This window comes from Siniperca chuatsi, linkage group LG6 (assembly GCF_020085105.1).
Source record: "Siniperca chuatsi isolate FFG_IHB_CAS linkage group LG6, ASM2008510v1, whole genome shotgun sequence".
Lineage (NCBI taxonomy): Eukaryota > Metazoa > Chordata > Actinopteri > Centrarchiformes > Sinipercidae > Siniperca > Siniperca chuatsi.
In genome coordinates, this window is record NC_058047.1 from 12288536 (window position 1) to 12306510 (window position 17975).

Below are 17975 nucleotides of genomic sequence, written 5' to 3' on the forward strand. Positions count from 1 at the left end.
ACTGCGATGTGACAATGTGCCACCATCACATTTTGTCACATTTGCTGGAGAAAAACAAAGTTTACACAGCATTGAAGTGGGTTACCCACCCCCCCCTTCACCCTCCTCCAAACCTTCCCCTCTCTTTTTCTTCCTCCGTCACTCTTTGCTCCTCTGTTCCCTTTCTTTCTATCCTCTCCTCCAATGCTTTATCCTCTATCTTGTATTTCTTCTTTCCTCTCCAATCGTCTTTTGTCTGGGCATGCTAGCGACCCTTCAGTTATATTCCTCTATGCATTTTATCTCGATTTTTATATCTGATTTTGTTATCATTTACACCTTAATTTACCTCGGTCTATTTATGCATGCTGTCTGTGAAACTGATAGCTGCATCTATCAATGGAACCGTGTCAGATCTTAATAAGGCTTTGTCCAGTGGATCTACCCTAAACCACAAAAATCTGATTAAAGTTTCTCATCTTTAAGATATCTAGGTAGACAGGTGTCAAGTGCAAACACTAGAATGTGTTTAGAGACCTTGTAGTGATGGTCAATAGCCCAGTAACCCTACACTTCCTGTGCTGTGGGAGAAGCCTGTAATGGCCTACTTCCTGTTTGGCATGAGTGCCTGAGAGGACAGGAAGTTCCAGGTTGCCATGTTGGCCTTATGTGATAGCATTGTCACATGGCCTTTACTACTCACCTTTATACTTCGTGATCAGGTTATGTCGTAGTTGTATATATGTCAGCAGTTCAGTTCCAAAGATGAGAAACTCGTAATAGATTTTTGTGTCTTTAATTGTGCTGTGATGGGTCAAATATTGGTCAATGGAACCTTGTTGCTATGAATCGTTGCTTTATTGTTAATCTACATTGTTGTTGAAGCAGTTCTGTTAGTTTAGTTCCTTCTCATCATTTGTATATTTTTATGTTTTGAAAAGTCTACTTTTATATTGTGTTTCAGTTCACATTTACCATGTTGAACCTTTTGTGTTAAGTATTTCCTTGAGAAGGGTCCATTTTCATCGGCCTCTCTTGTTACCTCTCTTTTTCTCTTTTTTTTTTGACTCCCTTGCCCTCTTTTGTCATCCTCTCCCCTTCCTCATGCCTTCTCCCAGTCCGGCGGGTGCCTCCTCGCTTCTCCATTCCACCAACGAGTCAGGAAATTATGCCTGGTGGCAGTGTGAACATAACGTGCGTAGCAGTAGGGTCACCCATGCCTTACGTCAAGTGGATGCTGAACTCCGAGGACTTGACACCGGAGGATGAGATGCCGGTGGGCAGGAACGTTCTTGAACTGAGCAGTGTCCGTGAGTCAGCCAACTACACCTGCGTGGCCATGAGCAGCCTTGGCATCATTGAAGCTGTGGCGCAGATCACTGTCAAATGTAAGAGATAAATGTGCTTGTGAGAAAGGGTACTTATGAAAACAATTAACTTTAGTTAAGTCTGGAATGTACAGGAAACTGCAGTTACAATGTTTATTGCTATAATCTTCTTGGGGCATTGCAAAGGAATTTCCAAGTGTCCCTTTTTTGCTTCTTCAGTCAGTCACAATCATAATAAATGACTGCCTCTTCTTTCCTTTCTGTTTTGTCACCATAACAGCTCTCCCCAAGCCTCCAGGTACCCCTGTGGTTACTGAAACCACTGCCACCAGTGTGACCATCACCTGGGACTCAGGCAACCCAGACCCAGTGAGTTACTACATCATCCAGTATAGGGCGAAATCCCCAGACAGCAAGTATGAGACGATGGATGACATCACCACTACACGTTACAGCATTGGTGGCCTCTACCCCAACACAGAGTATGAAATCCGCGTCTCAGCCGTCAACACAATCGGCCAGGGTCCTCCTAGTGAGCCAGTAGAAGCCCGGACTGGTGAACAGGCCCCTGCCAGTCCACCACGAAACATCCAGGCCCAGATCATATCCCAAAACACTATGATGGTACGCTGGGAAGAGCCTGAGGAGCCCAATGGGCAGATCAAGGGCTACCGTGTTTATTATACTGTTGACAACTCCCACCCCATGAACCTCTGGCAGATTCATAATGTCCAAGACAGCCTCATCACCACTATCCAGAGCCTGGTTCCTCAAGAGACATACACAATCAAAGTCCTAGCATTCACCTCTGTAGGAGATGGACCCTTCTCAGAGCCCATCCATGTCAAAGTACTGCAAGGAGGTGAGAATATGAAAACTGATTTTTGTGAACTTGATTACTGCTGTTAACATTTTTTTCTTCCGTTGCTTTCGTTGAATTTCATGTCCATCAGTTTTGCGTACATTATGCAAATGTGTAATGTTCAAATATTGTTGAAACCAAGTTGTTAAGTAAGTTACGAACGTTATAAGTTATAAGAACAGAAATAACAAAAATCCGGTGAATGCTACATCTGTTCACCAGCCTTCTGCTTAAGGGGAAGACTTTGACAACCAATGAAGAATATCTTCAGCTGTTGTGCATCAGCAGCACATTTTCTGAAACTTTAAACAGACTGTGCCTGCTGCCGAAGAGACAAGCTTTCTTTCCTGCTGTGCAAAGTTCACCCACACATTTACGGCCTCTGCAAATTATGACAAAAGTCTGTTTGATCATGGCAGTCTGGGAAAAAAACAAATTTGAGAAAGAACCAAAATCTGAGAACTCACCAGGATCAGCTTCAGAGCTGAGCGAAATCTCCCTGTCAAAGCTAGAGCAAGGAGGCACATCCAATTTCAGAGACCCCAATAAGTAGAGCACAATTGTACCTTGCTTGACATTGGGGCACAAACTTTTGTACTTCACTACAATCTATTCCTCTCAATTTAATTCAATCTAATCATCAGTCATTTTATTCCAGATCTCATTATGCTCATCATGTTAGTGTGTAGATAACAAATATGCTCTTCTATTAAGAAATCACTGAACAAGAAAAAGAGCTTAATTGACACATTCTTAAGACTTTTTTCCAATGGTAATTGGAAAATGTGTATAATGTCCATTTCCATGTCTTTACTAATGTCTAGTAACATATCCTGCAACAATGTCCTCTTCTCTGTTCTTCAGTTCCCGGTCAGCCATCCAAATTCCAGGCTGGTGCTGTGTCTGACACCAGCATTGAACTGACCTGGGAACCTGCCTATGAGAAAGAAGGAATTGTAAATTATGAACTTCACTACATGGAAGGCAGTTTGGGCACCCAGGTAAGAATTTCAGTGTTTCATTTCAATTTTCAGTGCCTTTTGCACTGAGAGATATACATCATCTGTTATTGATTCAGCATTAGATTTCTGTACCACCATTTTAAATCAGACTTGTCAATGACTTTACTCTTTGTCAACAGATGAAGAAAACATTTGGACCCACATCTTCATATGTTGTGGAAGGTCTCCGCCCAAACACAGAGTACTACTTCTCATTGGCAGCCATCTCTAACAAAGGCATCGGAGCCTTCACCAATGACATATCACAGAAGACCTTGCAAGCCAGTATGTAGCCATTTATTCAGTCTTCCCTCCTGTTCTCTTTGTGTGTTGGCTAACAAAGGGATTTTTCCCCCAGTAAAGCAGTTAACTGAGTTTATGCCTTTACTAAAGTGAATCCTAATGAGGTTATGTGTTTTTTCTTTTTGACTGGAGCTTGGAAACTTTATTTTTCTGATGTCAACTGCATCATCAACTTTGAACTATGACTGTGTTTTTCTCAGACATAATCAGGGTTCAAAGCTGATCAGAAATGATGAACCACATAACAAACTGACTTAATTGATGTGTTGTTGAATTCTTTGTAAAACATGGTGATATTTTTGCATGTGGTCTTGATTTTATTAACCTCAATGTAACAATTTCTACCTTATGTAAAGTGACATTTAAACTATGAACTTTATTTTGTGGAGAGTTAAGGTTGAAATTAAGCTACAAAGGGCTAAAGTCACTTTTTTAGTGTTTTACAACATTTTCATTTTAGAATTACCTTATTTTCTAACTTGGCTCTGGTGCCAAATATGTATAAGTGTACCAAACCCTGTCAAACAAATCAAGCCTATGTGGACTGTCAATTTTGACAGTTTTTTTTATTTCCCTTTCACTTCTATTCATATTTGCTTTTCCTTTGTCAACAGCAAGTGCACTTTCTTCCATGTGACAGAGACACAAAAAATGTCAGTTCTCCTCTAAGACCGCCAAGGCTCTCATATGAACTGTATTCAGATTGGGGATAGGGAATTTGGGTTTGAGTTTAGTCATCAAAGAAAAACAAAACCCCATCAGCAGTCACCAAAAGTACTCATATGCCCACCCCCTGAATTTATTCCAGTATATCAGTTCTGCACTGATTATTTTGTTTTACAGATGGCAGGAACACAAATGAATTATTTAAACCAGCTAGCTAAAAATAGCAGGAGTGATATCATAGCTCACAGTAGTGCAAGCTGTGGAGATAGAAAATACACACAGCTTATCCAATCAAATATCCAATAGTAGCTAAAGGACTGTTGGGATGACAGGGTATGAAATTCATGTCTTTTGGGTTTACACAGCACATAAAGATTAACAATGATGTGTATTGACATTTAATACATTAATGTTAAAGAACCTTGAAAATGTAGCTGGATTTAGGGGATTAGGGGTTCATCAGAGCTAGTCATTGTGGATCCTGATGATACAGAATATAGAAAATCACAGACAAATATACAGGTAGACATATTTATTGTCAGAGTGGCTACCTTTATTGTTAATAAACTGGCTGTGCTTTGTAAGATTTTGTGAGGTTTAAACCAGAGGACTTTTACTGGGACATAGGAGAGCCACGGCGGTAGGAGTAGACTTCTTTTAACACATTTTCTGTTTCTACCAGTGCAACTTGTTGGCTGTACCCCCACATCTGGGCTGTGGGGGCATTGGAACAACCACTTCACAGTTCTTTTTGTTACTGCTGGACAGCAGAGCTACACAGACAGTGCAGAGTCACTGAGGAGAGCGCCAGTTGCATGCAACATTCACTCCTGCCCACTGGGGGTGCTGTTGAGAACCTATCACTGCACCATTGATCTTTGATCAGTCCAGGCATGAAAATACTTTATGTTCATCCAGCACCATTTCTGTCTTGGCGTCTCTCGAGTGTCTGTGCACATCTTCACCTGTCGATGTGTGTTTGTGATTTCCTTACCTCTGTTTTTGCATTTGTTCTTGACCGGTAAACCGCAAGCTGATTGGATTGGATACACTCCTCTCTTCCTCTTACATCACCCTACTCCAGCTCTGTTTCTCTCTTTGCCTCTTGTTCCCCTGTGCAATGGAACAAACACTCTCCTTGGAATGGCTTGGCATCTCCTTGCTCACTTTGTGTCCCCTTCCTTTTATTTTGAGTCTTTTGAAAAAGGTTTTGAGTTAGATCTTTTATTTATTTATTAATTTCTATTACTTTCTGGGTTATCCGAAAAGGATATTGGTTTGACATCACTCCAAACAGTAGCTTGCTGCTATTGTCGTCTTTCTGATGGGCTCTTACATGAACCCAAGTCCACCACAGCAACTACACTGCAGCAGGCAGAACAGCACACACAGACAGCACTGACATACACTTGCCTGTTGAGCAAATACGGGGGAGTATAAGTCTAACTGATGGCTTTTCTCAAGTCTCTGCTTGAGACAAGGGACTCTTTCTTTCAACTGCCTCATCCATACAATTACAATGGATAGAAAGAATAACTGCTGGTTGATAATGGTATCTGCCTGCCCATCACAGAAATTTGACACTACTGTCCTGGAAATGAATGTCAATTTATGTTCAGAGCAGTAATCAACTTTGTAAATATTGTGTCCCACATAAGCACTCATTTCCATGACATGATTATCAAACACTCTTTGGCTGTGATTTTAAGGTTAACTGCCATCTTGACCTTTTCTATCCATTCTACTTCTATGGTTTCACCTTAGGCCTCATTGTTCCTGGTTTTTCTCAGCCAACATTCTTTTTATGCTTTTGTCAAGAGTACTTGCTCAAGCAAGTGTGAGATACATCCATTGGTTTGGCACTGCTGAGGTCAGAAAAATCACAGACTAAGTCACACAAAGCAAAAGATTTCACACAACACAATAAATAACTTGATCTTTTGGATGCTTTGAGGTAAGTGATTGTGTGGTTTAGTGATTCAGTCTGCCATAACCTTTCTCAAAGACATGTTAGGGGCAGTCACATATTCATCCAAGTAACCATTTGTTTTTTCACAGTGCTTTTCTGAAACGCCAACAGGAAGTTAGAAGGGTAGAGTAAGCAATGTTTATACATGACATGGTTAAATATTAAACTGACATGTCTGCAGTTTGGCTCCTCATACAGGTCAGGAATAGCAGCATCTCTGTGCATAAAAGTCAGTGAAGAGCCCTGTGACATATAGCTTGTACTAAGTGCCTTCACAGTGCAATGTAACATAGACAGTTAAAACTCTCAGCCTTTTGGAAAAACACCAGCAATAAAGCTTATTGTATTAACAAGGAGCGCATGTGAATGCACAATTGCACAGAAACACAATGGCATCAAGTGTAAGGGCAATAAACTGGCACAACTGTTGAATAACTACTATTTTGTGCAATTTCACACAAACAAAATATCCCATTAATGCCAGTCTCCTGAGGTACTATACTATCACTATGGGTGTGGCACACACACACTAAGAAATGCCCCCCCACATATACAGTATGTTAAATTGTCTCACACTCTACACTACACTATAATGAGGAAGTCTTTTTTCCTCGTTGCTTGACTGAACTAGCTGCGCAGACTCAGTTATATTTGAAGATTAATGACATGTTATGGAAGGATCAGCTAGAATAAAAGATACAAAAGAAAATGAAATACACTGCAGTGAAAAAATACATAAATTTTGCCTATGCCAGTTGGACTCTTTTATCCAAAACACATTACAAAGCAATGGCTGCATACAATTTGACTTTTGGCATTGTTAGTGCCATGCTCTACTCACAGCCCTACAAAACCATTTCAACCTGGATTTGAACCCAAAGCATTGTCTGGCAGACTGAAACCCTTTTCCACTGAGCAAAAAGAAAGACAGAAAACATAATGTCCCTGTTTGCTTTGTTGTCCATTATCTGTGGTACAAAATGTTCGCAGATTGTTGAAGTTTGTGCTCAGTCCAAGCAGCATTACCAGGGGCTATTGCCATGGGGACCACTCTGTCAAGAACTTGTGAAAAGTCACTGCAAAAAATAATAATTCTCTTGGTTATCATTCCTTAGTTGCTCCATCATGACTGATGCCAAATAACTTCTCAAATCAAAGAGTACCACTATCATTTCATTCGCTTCTCTTGGTCAATATTACAGCAGGCTGAAATAAATACACGAGATGTTACTGGCAACAGTAGCCCTCATTCAGAAGCAAGGCCTCCTGGGTATGCTGCCATAGTCAGACCAGGTTGAGAGACCATTTTTGTGAGACCTTTCAGCCATGGCCCGGAGTGGGTCCACAATCTGAGAGCTGGGAGGGCTCCCAGCATTCCTCTAGCTGTTATCCAGTTGCAAGGCATGCTAACAGGACCTAAGATGGACCCTGGGAGTGGGTGTTAGGGGACTGCAGGGCCCCAGAGTGGCAGATAAGAATCCCATTTCATAGCGTCAGAATTAATTTCATGCTTTGCGATGAGCTATGAGCCAGGCCCCTGGATTGTCAGGCTTTGTTACACATTTAGATTATACCTAGAACCTGCCAGTAGCCAGTCAAGTGCTATCTCTCAAATTAAAGTGGCAGATTCTAAATCCTCTGTATTTAGCCAAACAAGCAGTTTAGCCCCCCCACTTACTGTAATTGCAGGAGGTTTTTAGATATATTGGAATATTTGTGTGAGCCACAGCATGGCCATTTGGCATCAGGGGGATTAATTCCATAATGATCTACAAATATGAACATCCTGTCATTCGAGGCTTCTGATAAAAATACAGTTCAAATGCAGACATGTGCTTATACTCTGATAGCAAAAGCATTGGCAATCTGTGTCATTTTAAGAGTCAGCAGGCATTGAGTAATGGCCTGTGTAGCTAAACTGTTAGCATTAATTTATATCCACTGAAGATGTTGCACTAAAAGCACTTTTAATCTGAAGGTAGTCATAATGATTAGGTATGTCACCAGTACTTGACATTGCATACTTTATACCCAGAGCTCTTAGTCATATCACAACATACTTTAAAATCAAAGAGAAGGATATGAATGCAGACATGACTAATTATTTGTCAAATAGCATTTAAGAAACTCTTTCAGGGAAGCTTCAAAAGAACCTCAAGTTAAGCATTAGCTGAGTTTCTTCCTTTGTGGTTGTATAGTTCTACTATCCATAATCCTACCACTGGCCTTCATGGGATATGCACTTTATTAAAGCTGTGCCCCAGCCAGTCTTAAACTGTTATCAGGCATGAGGATGCCTGTTCACTGTGATAGCCTGGCCCCTGTCAGATTCACAGCCTTTTCCACACCACAAAGATTGAGAACTGAGCAATCATTCTTGACGTGGAGAGTTTGCAAATACAATATGAGCGGAGGAAAGAAGCTGAAAGGCTCAAAATCCAGTAAGACCTTAAGTAAATAAGCCCATTGGACACAGAGAAGGGTTTGGGAACTGTTCCTGAGGTCCTGTCCTATTTGTTGTATGCTGGAACATTCAGTCTTCACTGGGAGGAGGCCTTTGTGATAGTCAAAACTCCTGTTTTTTATTTAAAGCTGTTCTACCCAAAGTGACACTGCAGTCAGAACACTATCATTAAACTTTTATGAATTCAGCTATACAAGCTTTCGGTCTTGTTTCCTCTATTCTTGTGTCTTGGCATTATCAAAATGGCAGTAAGCTTTACGAAGATACATAGGCACATGGCTATGAAATGGGATTTATTTGAACTAATTGTTAACAAGGATGAATGTTTGTGTACATGGCCAAGTGCAGAAGAACAGAATATCTTGGGAGTGAGTGTTCCCCCTATGGCTTCCCCTCTCACAGTCTTGTGGACCCTCCGGCCCAAAGAAACATGAGTATTAAACAGCCCTGGCTACAGCACAGAGCCAACTCTCTCCCTCCCAATAACCCCAAAATGGGTCCAAAACTAACTCTCAATGGGTCAAAATTAAAGGTGTTGTTTACTGATTAAAAAAATGGGGATAGATCTCAAAATTTCTAACATGCTGTCTGAGAGGGAAAGTGTTGCAGTTCACTGACTATAGAGTAAGCACGCTCTGTAGTCAGGTGCTGGTGGTAAGAAAGTCTTTCAAATTTAGTATTTGTGGGAGTCAGGTACGTATGATGCAAACAATGCTTGTGATTTCTTTTTGTTTGTTTATTTTTAGAAGTTAAATGTTCTTATTTTCTGTTTATGCTGAGTTTCCTGTTTTTTCATGTTTTCTCATGAGTTGTCATTTTGAACCTTAACTGTTGTTGTGGTTGTTTCTTTCGAGTCACCTGGGTTACAGAGAAATTAATTTCCCAGTACCCTCCTTCAGTTCATAATTCATTTCTTCAGCCTTTGTTTTGGAATGAGAACATGCTGCTTTTTAACGTGGGTTTCATTTGAGTTATTTTCCTAAGTTGCTGTGTGTTGTTTTTTCTGGTGGTATTTCATTTTGTTTTTGATTATTGTGCTGTTTTTACCTTACATAACAGACATAAATGTAATAATGAACTGGGTTTGTCACACCAAGATGGAAGGAGTACATTCTCACACAAAACTATCGTAGGGGATAGAGGACACCCGACTTGGATAGAAATATTTTCATACATGTCCTTTTATCCATATAATACCAAACTCTGGATGAGAAGTGAAACGTTTTATCGCTCCTTGCACAGCACACTCTCTGGACGAGCACAAGCTGTGTAAGAGCTTGGCACAGATTAGAAGTGAGAGGCATTGAATTTGATTTAGAAAGTTCACAGATGTGTAGGCTTTAATATATTTTGGAAGAACACTTCAGACACAAATAACAGCCACTGTGTTGGAAAGCTTTTATACTGTTACAAATTAAAAAGTACAGACTACACTACCTCCCTGCTAGCTTATACTTAGGAAAAATAGCTTGTTTTATATTATCCAAATTTGGCTGAAACCTCTGGAACAAAAACAACAAATGGTTTAAAATTGAACTAACAATGAATATTTTGAATATATTCATCGTATTTTTATGCTGGCTTTATGGACATGGCAGTATGTTATTAATCCTCATGTGGACAGCCGAGTGGCTTAGTGGTTGCAATAATTGCAGACCCTGAAGAGGAAAATTAGTGGTTTAGTGCTCATGACTGCCATGTTTACCTGGTTGCTAGTTTTTAGTTGTTAAGGACTAAAACCCACAGCTCAGTGCCCAAAAACAAAATGCACAATGGATATGTTCATCCCTGTCCATCTGGCACTGCACCGTGAAACTAGTGATTGCTGATACCAAAGTATCTCAGGTTTAGAAATGTAAGTAGGACTGGAGATCAAAATGTTGTTGTAGTTAGGGGTGCGCAATGTACCAAATATAATTTGGTATGCTGATATGGCAGATGACCATTTCGTTATATCGAGATATTCGTTGGCCATTTTAGTAATTTATTTATGCATTAAAAGCAGGCCACGTTTATATGCAGGAGACTCACCCTCCCTCTCCCTCTCACACACACAGTCCCAAACTAATTAACCATGGTTTAACCATTAAACATCTGTTTAATGATTCATCATTGTCCTGACTGAGTTAGCGTCAGCGTCTTCCTCCACTACTGCCAAAAGCTCCCCAACTGTCCCTAACCAAACTTCATTGGCAGCTTTGTTTTCTCGAGCTATACCTTAACACAAGAAAAGTTCTAAGTGGAAAGAGATAACAGCCGCAGTAACCCATCACATAGCAAAAGACATGGTCCCAATCATCATAGTGGAGAAGGCAGGATTCCAAAATACGAGATGCCTAGCTGTAAATTCTTTGCAGAGAAAGCACTGCCTGAGTTATATATTGCGGCCCGAGATAAACTTACCAAACAGCTTTCCAAAGTCACCCATTTCTCGACCACAACAGACCTGTGGTCTAGTAGAACATGCCTGTCCTACCTCAGTCTCATGGTGCATTTGACGGAGGACTGGGAGTTGCAAAGTTTATGTCCCCAAACAAGTTACTTCCCAGATAATCATAGAGGCGAAATCATCGCACAAGGCTTGCAAGACGCCCTCGCATCTTGGAAACCAACAAGAGCCTCTTCTTGTGTTGACTTCAAAATGCAATCAAAAGCAGGTTTTGTCAACATCTGAAGAATAAATAAATTGTACTGTGTGTGTGTTTACCAGAAGAATAAATAAAAAAATATAAAAAAATTAATTAACAGTTGATTTAAAAAATCATAAGTGTGTTATACACGTGTCATCTTAGGCTGCAGGGACTACTAGAATGATCACAATGGTATGATTGTGCACATCAAAGGATTAAATCAAACAGTTATGTCATTTTATAGAAAATGATGGCATGAAAATATCGAGATATATCATACATCGCGGCATAGCCTAAAAATACTGAGATATTATTTATAATATCGGCCATATCAGCCAGTCCTAGTTGCAGTAGGATGAATTAGTTTTGTGGTACGTCAACTAATTTTCTTGAAAAAATCAGATCCTGCTAAGTCGATTTCAGTAGCAGTAATACGTGACTGCTCGAGCAAAAATTCAACACAATGAAGCTTTTGATACCTCTTAATGCCAAACAACGAACCAAATAAGTCTGCGTGTACAGCACTTTTCCCGAAGTTTCTCACAAGGGTAGCCATCTTGATTCATTATTACACAAGCTTGTGCCATTGTCCATGTATGCCTCTTATGTTGACATTTGCTTGATGATTTTATTTTCATTTTAAACATATTTTGCCTCCGTCTTTGTTTTGCAATTTTTTGTTTGAATTATTCTTATTGTTTTTTTTATTCTTTTATCATTTTCTTTATCTCTCCCATCTTTTTATTTTTTTGTTTTTCACCCCTCCCTTCCCCGTCCTCCTCGTCCTCGACCCCCTTCCTTCCTGTCCTTTCCACCTCACCAGAGCCCTCAGCCCCCCCTCAAGACATTAAGTGCAGCAGCACCAGCTCCACCACCCTGCTGGTAAGTTGGCGCCCCCCGCCTTTGAAGAGTCAGAACGGTATCCTGGCGGGGTATAGGGTGCACTACAAGGTGGTGGGCCCGTCAGAAGGCGGCAGTGACGACGGGGAGCCCATGGAGGAACCCACAGTCCCTGCCACTGAAGAGCAGGTGCTCCTGCAGCGATTGGAGAAGTGGACCCAGTACCACATCACTGTGTCTGCCTTCACTGTGATTGGGCCAGGCCCTGAGAGCGAGCCCCTGATCTGCCGCACAGATGAAGACGGTACATGAATCTCTGATGTGTAGAGGCTAAACTTTATTTAGAAAAGAAGGGATTGTTTGTTAGTTTGATGGTGAGTGTGCTCTTGGCAGTGGATGTATATTTGTGTATGTACAGTATGTGTGTGAAGAAATTGTTGCGTACATCCATGTGCAGTACGTATCCAACTTGCAAGCCTCCATTGGAAAAATCAAGAAAATGCTATGAATTCTAGATGGCAGTCTAAAGTGTCAGAATACTTTTCGAAATACACAAAATTGTCTTGGTAGAATGGTTTCAGAAGAATACCAATATCTTTGTCCATAAGTAACGGGACCGCATATACAGTAGTAAACCATATGAAAGGAAAACTTTAAATAGATACCACACTTGGGGAATCAAGCGTGTTGCTATTAAAACATAACTAACTAAATGTAGTTCATAATAGCTACCACATCCCATATCCTGCCTCTATCTGTAGGCTTTTTAAAGATATCCCATTGCTCAGCAGAGAGCTATAAGCATTTATGAGGGCTGTACACTGCAAGGCCATTTCTGTCTGTGCATTTATGGTGGCAACAGTAGGTTGGAGGTTAAACAAGTATGTGTGTGTGCCCACTAAGGTTGCAACTCAAATCCCCTTACTATCAAATTTAGTTGAGGAAAAGGAATTAATAATATCCTCCCTGTCCTCAGTAACTACTCTTGTGGTGCCCTTGAGCATGGCACTCAAGCCTGACCTGCTCCACTGAAACGAAAATACTGTGAGTGCACTGGCCGTAAAGCAAGTTATTATTGAAAAAAAGCAAATATGCTAAATTGACAGTCACTGGATGCAGAAAATGTTCAAATAAATAGACAAATAAATAGATTTTGGTTGTATGCACTGCTGGCCATTTCCTCTACATGTGCAACTACTGTGTACCACTTAGGCACAAACTATATATTGTGCTTGGAAAAGACAGAAAAGCCAAGATGCTTGCAAAAACATCTCAAATAAATAAACATGATACAGCAAAGTTGGATAGCAGAAACTAAATGACAAAGAAGGGAAAAAAGCAGTTGAGCAATAAAATACATAAACTGACAAGTAAAGATGTGGGCATGTCACAGCACATCTGAATCATTGACAGATGGCTGACATTGGCTTCTATTCTCCACGATCCATTTCACATTCATTACCACAGCATTTTAAGCATTTTTCTGACACTGATGTACAACAAGCGCAACAGTACAGACGAGCTTAAAGTCTTACCATACCTGTTTTAAAAGACACCAGTATCAGGAATTGCAGGGGTAAATGCCACAGTGCACTGACAGTAACTATAACAAATTTCTTGGTGTCATTATGAAAGTAATGTGTGACAGGGAAGTGCCAGTTAAAGAAATAAGAGCCAGGGCTAAAAGGTAGAAAAGATTTTGGTAATAAACAACATTGGTACATGATCCTGGGGAAGATGGGGGAAATGGGGTTGTGATTTAGCGGAGAAGAAGGGGACTTGAAGTGTTTGTGGACGAGCAAATGGAAGCAGTTTTAGTGGAAGAGTTCTATTAATGGCACATCCATCTCAGAAAGGGCCAGTCCATGACACACCAAAAGGCCTGGAAGCAAGGCCTTCCATAAAGGCCTGTCATTATGACTGAGAGCTTCTCACTGATGGCAGACAGACACTGCCGACACATTGAAAAGGTGGAGGAGACAGGAGAAAGTTGTGGTGGTGTGCGCATATGTATGTTATATGTTTTGGCAGATATGGTACTGGACTGACACTGGAGTGTGTTTGTGTTTGTTGTTTTTTAATGTCATTCTCTGTCATTTTTGCCAGTTGTTAGAATGTTTAATGGATATTGTGTGTGCATGTGTGTGTAAGGGGGTTATTAATGTCATGACACAGTTTTATGCGCCTCTCTCATCCTGCATTGCTCATCTACATCTGTTTGGTCCAACCACTGGTTTTTAGCAGTACATATAGCAAAATGATTCGGATTTGAGTCTTTGTTTTGTTATCAACAGTTCCTGGGGCTCCTCCGAGGCGGGTGGAGGTGGAGGTCCTCAACTCCACAGCATTAAAGGTGATGTGGCGTTCCCTGACGCCAGGCAAGCAGCACGGTCAGATCCGTGGCTACCAGGTTCACTATGTACGAGTGGAAAATGGCGAGTCACGGGGCCTGCCCCTCATCAAGGACGTCATGCTGGCCGATGCCCAGGTATGACCATCTCACAGTTTCCTCAGTACAAATCACTTATGTCAGAATAAATGTAAATTCCACCAAATATACCCAGGTCTCCTTTTGAATCTATTTTTCAATTGTGGTACAAAGAGACTTTACCAATTAAGTAGTTTAAAACAACACAGTTACACAGATCCAATGATTAAAACTTCAGTGGACATTTCAAAGAAACTTTACTCAACTTTTTATCTCATACAGACTGCAAATTGTGTGCTTCATCCTCGCTGTTGTGGCTTTGCAAATATTGCAGGAGTATGGGTAGTGATATGGGTGCTCTTCCCTCTTGGATTTCATTTCATATTGCTGTAATATTCTTTCCCCCTCAGCCCACAACAAGAACTGTAATCAAAGCTTCACTCATCTTGTCCTCCCTCTTCTGCCTCCATGGCTTTTATTAGGAATGTCTAGACCCCTGCTTTATGGCAACATCTGCCATGAAATGTCTGATTGTGTGCTTGTATCAAACGCAAAGACTCAAAGAAAATGCTGATTATAGTATTCTGTGCCTGGGGGGAAGGAGTAAAATTGGCATGAAAACATTTCACCAAAAATCAGCCTCTGCTGACAGCTAGAATTGTAATGGAATCCTGTATAATGGCCTTTTATTCTTTTTCCTTTTTTTTTTTAACAAAACTTTTGTCAACACAATGTTGGAGGATTCATGCCAAAGGGAGACTTTGTGCATAGTAGCAATCATCCAAATGGAAATTATAGCCTTGAAGCAATAGGGTAAACAACATAGGAAATAATTATTGTATGCAATTCTACTTATTTTGGGAATGAATGAATAAAAATCTATTTTTTCCACATGAATGAAGGGTCCATTCAGGCCAAATGCCACCAGCATCATGTTTACATTCTTGGCATTTAGCTGACCCACGAATCCAAGAGTAGAATGAGCTTAAATAACTTAAATTATAATGTGCACATACAGCATTCAACAAAGAATGCCAGGCAAAAAAAACATTTTGTTGCATATTTTTGTTAGTATATTCATATGATCATCATTAAACCCTTAAAAGCTACATCTTAATGTCACTATTGGCTGTAGCTATCAATGATTTAACTCTGAGGTAGCTTATTGATAGCTGCACAGTAACATGGTTAAACATCTCCAGGTTCCACAGGCACACCTGTACAACTCTGTCTTGTTTCAGCTGCTCCTCATAACATAAACTTCAAACAGCTTCTCTCTCTCCTGACCTCACAAAACCAGTGACCTATTTCTGATACCAACCCTCTGCTCCCAAACCTCTAATGCCCCTGTCTCTCACACTCCTGTTTCTTCCCTTTCTTTTCTCTCTTTCTTTAAAAAAATATTTCTCTCTCTCCTACACTCTCCTTTTTGGCGGTGGGGGGGTTAGTGGGAAACGGACGATACAGCTGAATATGTGAGTATGAAGTTTCGCCTGAGTGCATTGTGTAGCTGAAAGGGTATAAACAGCGGATATTGCATCAACCAGGTTGGATTCACAGTTTACACAACCCCTCCAATCTTTATGCATTAAGTTTGGATAACAAAGTGGCTCAAAGGTTTCACCTCAGCTGTCTGGCCAGCCAACCTCTATACGCCACTAAGGAAAAAGGATAGCTTCTACGAAATGGTGGCTGATGCAATATCCACTGCCCACTGTGCCTGGAATGCTAATGCTTGTGTCATGCTGTGTGTTGATACAGTATGTTTTGTCTTGTGCTCTAGTGGTGTGTGTGTGTTTTTTTTTTTTCCTTTTTTGTGTGCGTGATTTTTAAACCATATTGTTTAATTTTTTATGTGGTGCCCTGAGTTCACACCCTTTTTTGTATCTCTTTTATTAAAAATATTGAGACAGTAGTTTACATGACATCCATATACAACCCTTGAAACCTACTGTAAAATCCTCATCACATCTCTGGTGGTCATTCATAACTGCAGATTTTTTTTCAAACAAATTGTACACTTATTTTGAGCCTAGATTTGAAACCCCAGTCCATCTGCATTTCGTGAATACCATCTCAAGTGCAAGACAGTACTTATAGCTCATTTACCTTTATTGACCTCTCCCATCCCTCTGTCTACCAGCCTGTTAAAAACCTCATTCTGCATTCGTTCAAACCTGCTCCCTTGAAAGATTCATTAGAATTGATCCGAAGCCTCTCTTTGAAGAGGACTCAAGGAAACTTAATGGCTGAGGTAAAAACTGCCAGCGATTGGGCAGGATGTATTCAGCATGCATTTATCACAAAGTTAAGTTGTTAATTGGAATATTGCTAAAGGAAAAAGGGGGGCTACTTTTTCCATTTACATGCCTAATGTCCCTGCTCCACATTGGCATTTCTAAGGATTTACTAAATGGGACGGTCTCCCATTATGCTGGGGAAAAATGTAACATTTAATGCATGGCTGTTGAAAATTAATAAAGAGGACCAGGAGACACTTCACTTAGATTAACATTCTGCATAAGCCAGTTTGAGCTGCATGGAGGGGGGTTAAATCATCAAAAATTCAACACACATTTTGACATTTTCCTGTTCTCGGTCTCTTCCCTGTCTCCCATAGGAAATGGTCATCGGAGGACTCAAGCCAGACACCACTTACTCCATCACGGTAGCAGCGTACACCACCAAGGGGGATGGAGCACGGAGCAAACCCAAACTGGTGGTGACCAAAGGGGCTGGTCAGTACAAGGATAAATCATGTATTTGTTGGTTTGTTTACAGAACCTTTGTTAATTCACCAATAAAGGTAGCATATTCTTTTTTAGCCTTTGGCTAAGGGGTACCTTGCTCAGGGGTTCATCACCATTCTCATCCAACTGTTACTGCTAGGCTACCATCTCTATGGTACATTTTCCAGATTGGAAGATCTGGAAAAGCAGACGTGAACAAACGCAAGAATTCCTGACATTTTATTAAGTGTCTTAGCCGGCCTTATTAAAGGCATGACGCATATTAAGATTTTTGCATTCATTTAATTTTGCAGTCATTTTCAATTACTGAATTTATCGAAGACATTTTTTCCACCTGAACCATTCTGAGGTATATCTGGATTCAAGAACAGTTAAGTCAGTTGAGTAGATGTTTGCTTCTATCAGGGCAACATTTATCATTTGAATCATGTTCAGAAAACTGTCCACATTTTTTTCGAGATCAAGGAGGTGTTGGAGCTTGAAAACCCCTGTTAGGTCATTGGTTAGAGCTTTAAGAAGGCTAATGCCTGCACACTACTGTACAAAGCCTTATCATCTTCAATGTTTTTCCTTGTGACCACCAGTAATCACACCAGTTTAACTGGACCGCTTGAGCCTGTTTGGAAGCTATCAGCTTAGTTACCATGAACATGATCTAAACCTGTGAGGCTGGCTGCTTGAGAGTGTGAAAGCCTTCTTTGAGAGAATTTAAGGCATCAAGCCAAGATAGGAGCATCCTTTTATGTGAGCATCTG

The 17975-nt window shown here is 40.5% G+C and overlaps 1 protein-coding gene across 24 annotated transcripts in view; it reads left to right on the top strand.

Annotated features, from left to right (window-relative positions):
- The window catches only part of ptprsa (protein tyrosine phosphatase receptor type Sa), a 229772-nt gene that overhangs the window by 161302 nt on the left and 50495 nt on the right, over positions 1-17975 (top strand). For 14 of the 24 annotated variants that reach the window (XM_044200931.1, XM_044200918.1, XM_044200921.1 and 11 more), the window contains 8 exons: positions 1098-1367; positions 1588-2169; positions 3034-3170; positions 3311-3455; positions 12026-12346; positions 14337-14530; positions 15919-15945; positions 17091-17208. In XM_044200931.1, coding sequence (XP_044056866.1) covers positions 1098-1367; positions 1588-2169; positions 3034-3170; positions 3311-3455; positions 12026-12346; positions 14337-14530; positions 15919-15945; positions 17091-17208 — 1794 coding nt within the window. The remainder of the gene's footprint in view (positions 1-1097; positions 1368-1587; positions 2170-3033; positions 3171-3310; positions 3456-12025; positions 12347-14336; positions 14531-15918; positions 15946-17090; positions 17209-17975) is intronic. The other 10 variants (XM_044200925.1, XM_044200942.1, XM_044200929.1 and 7 more) reach the window with 2 other exon arrangements.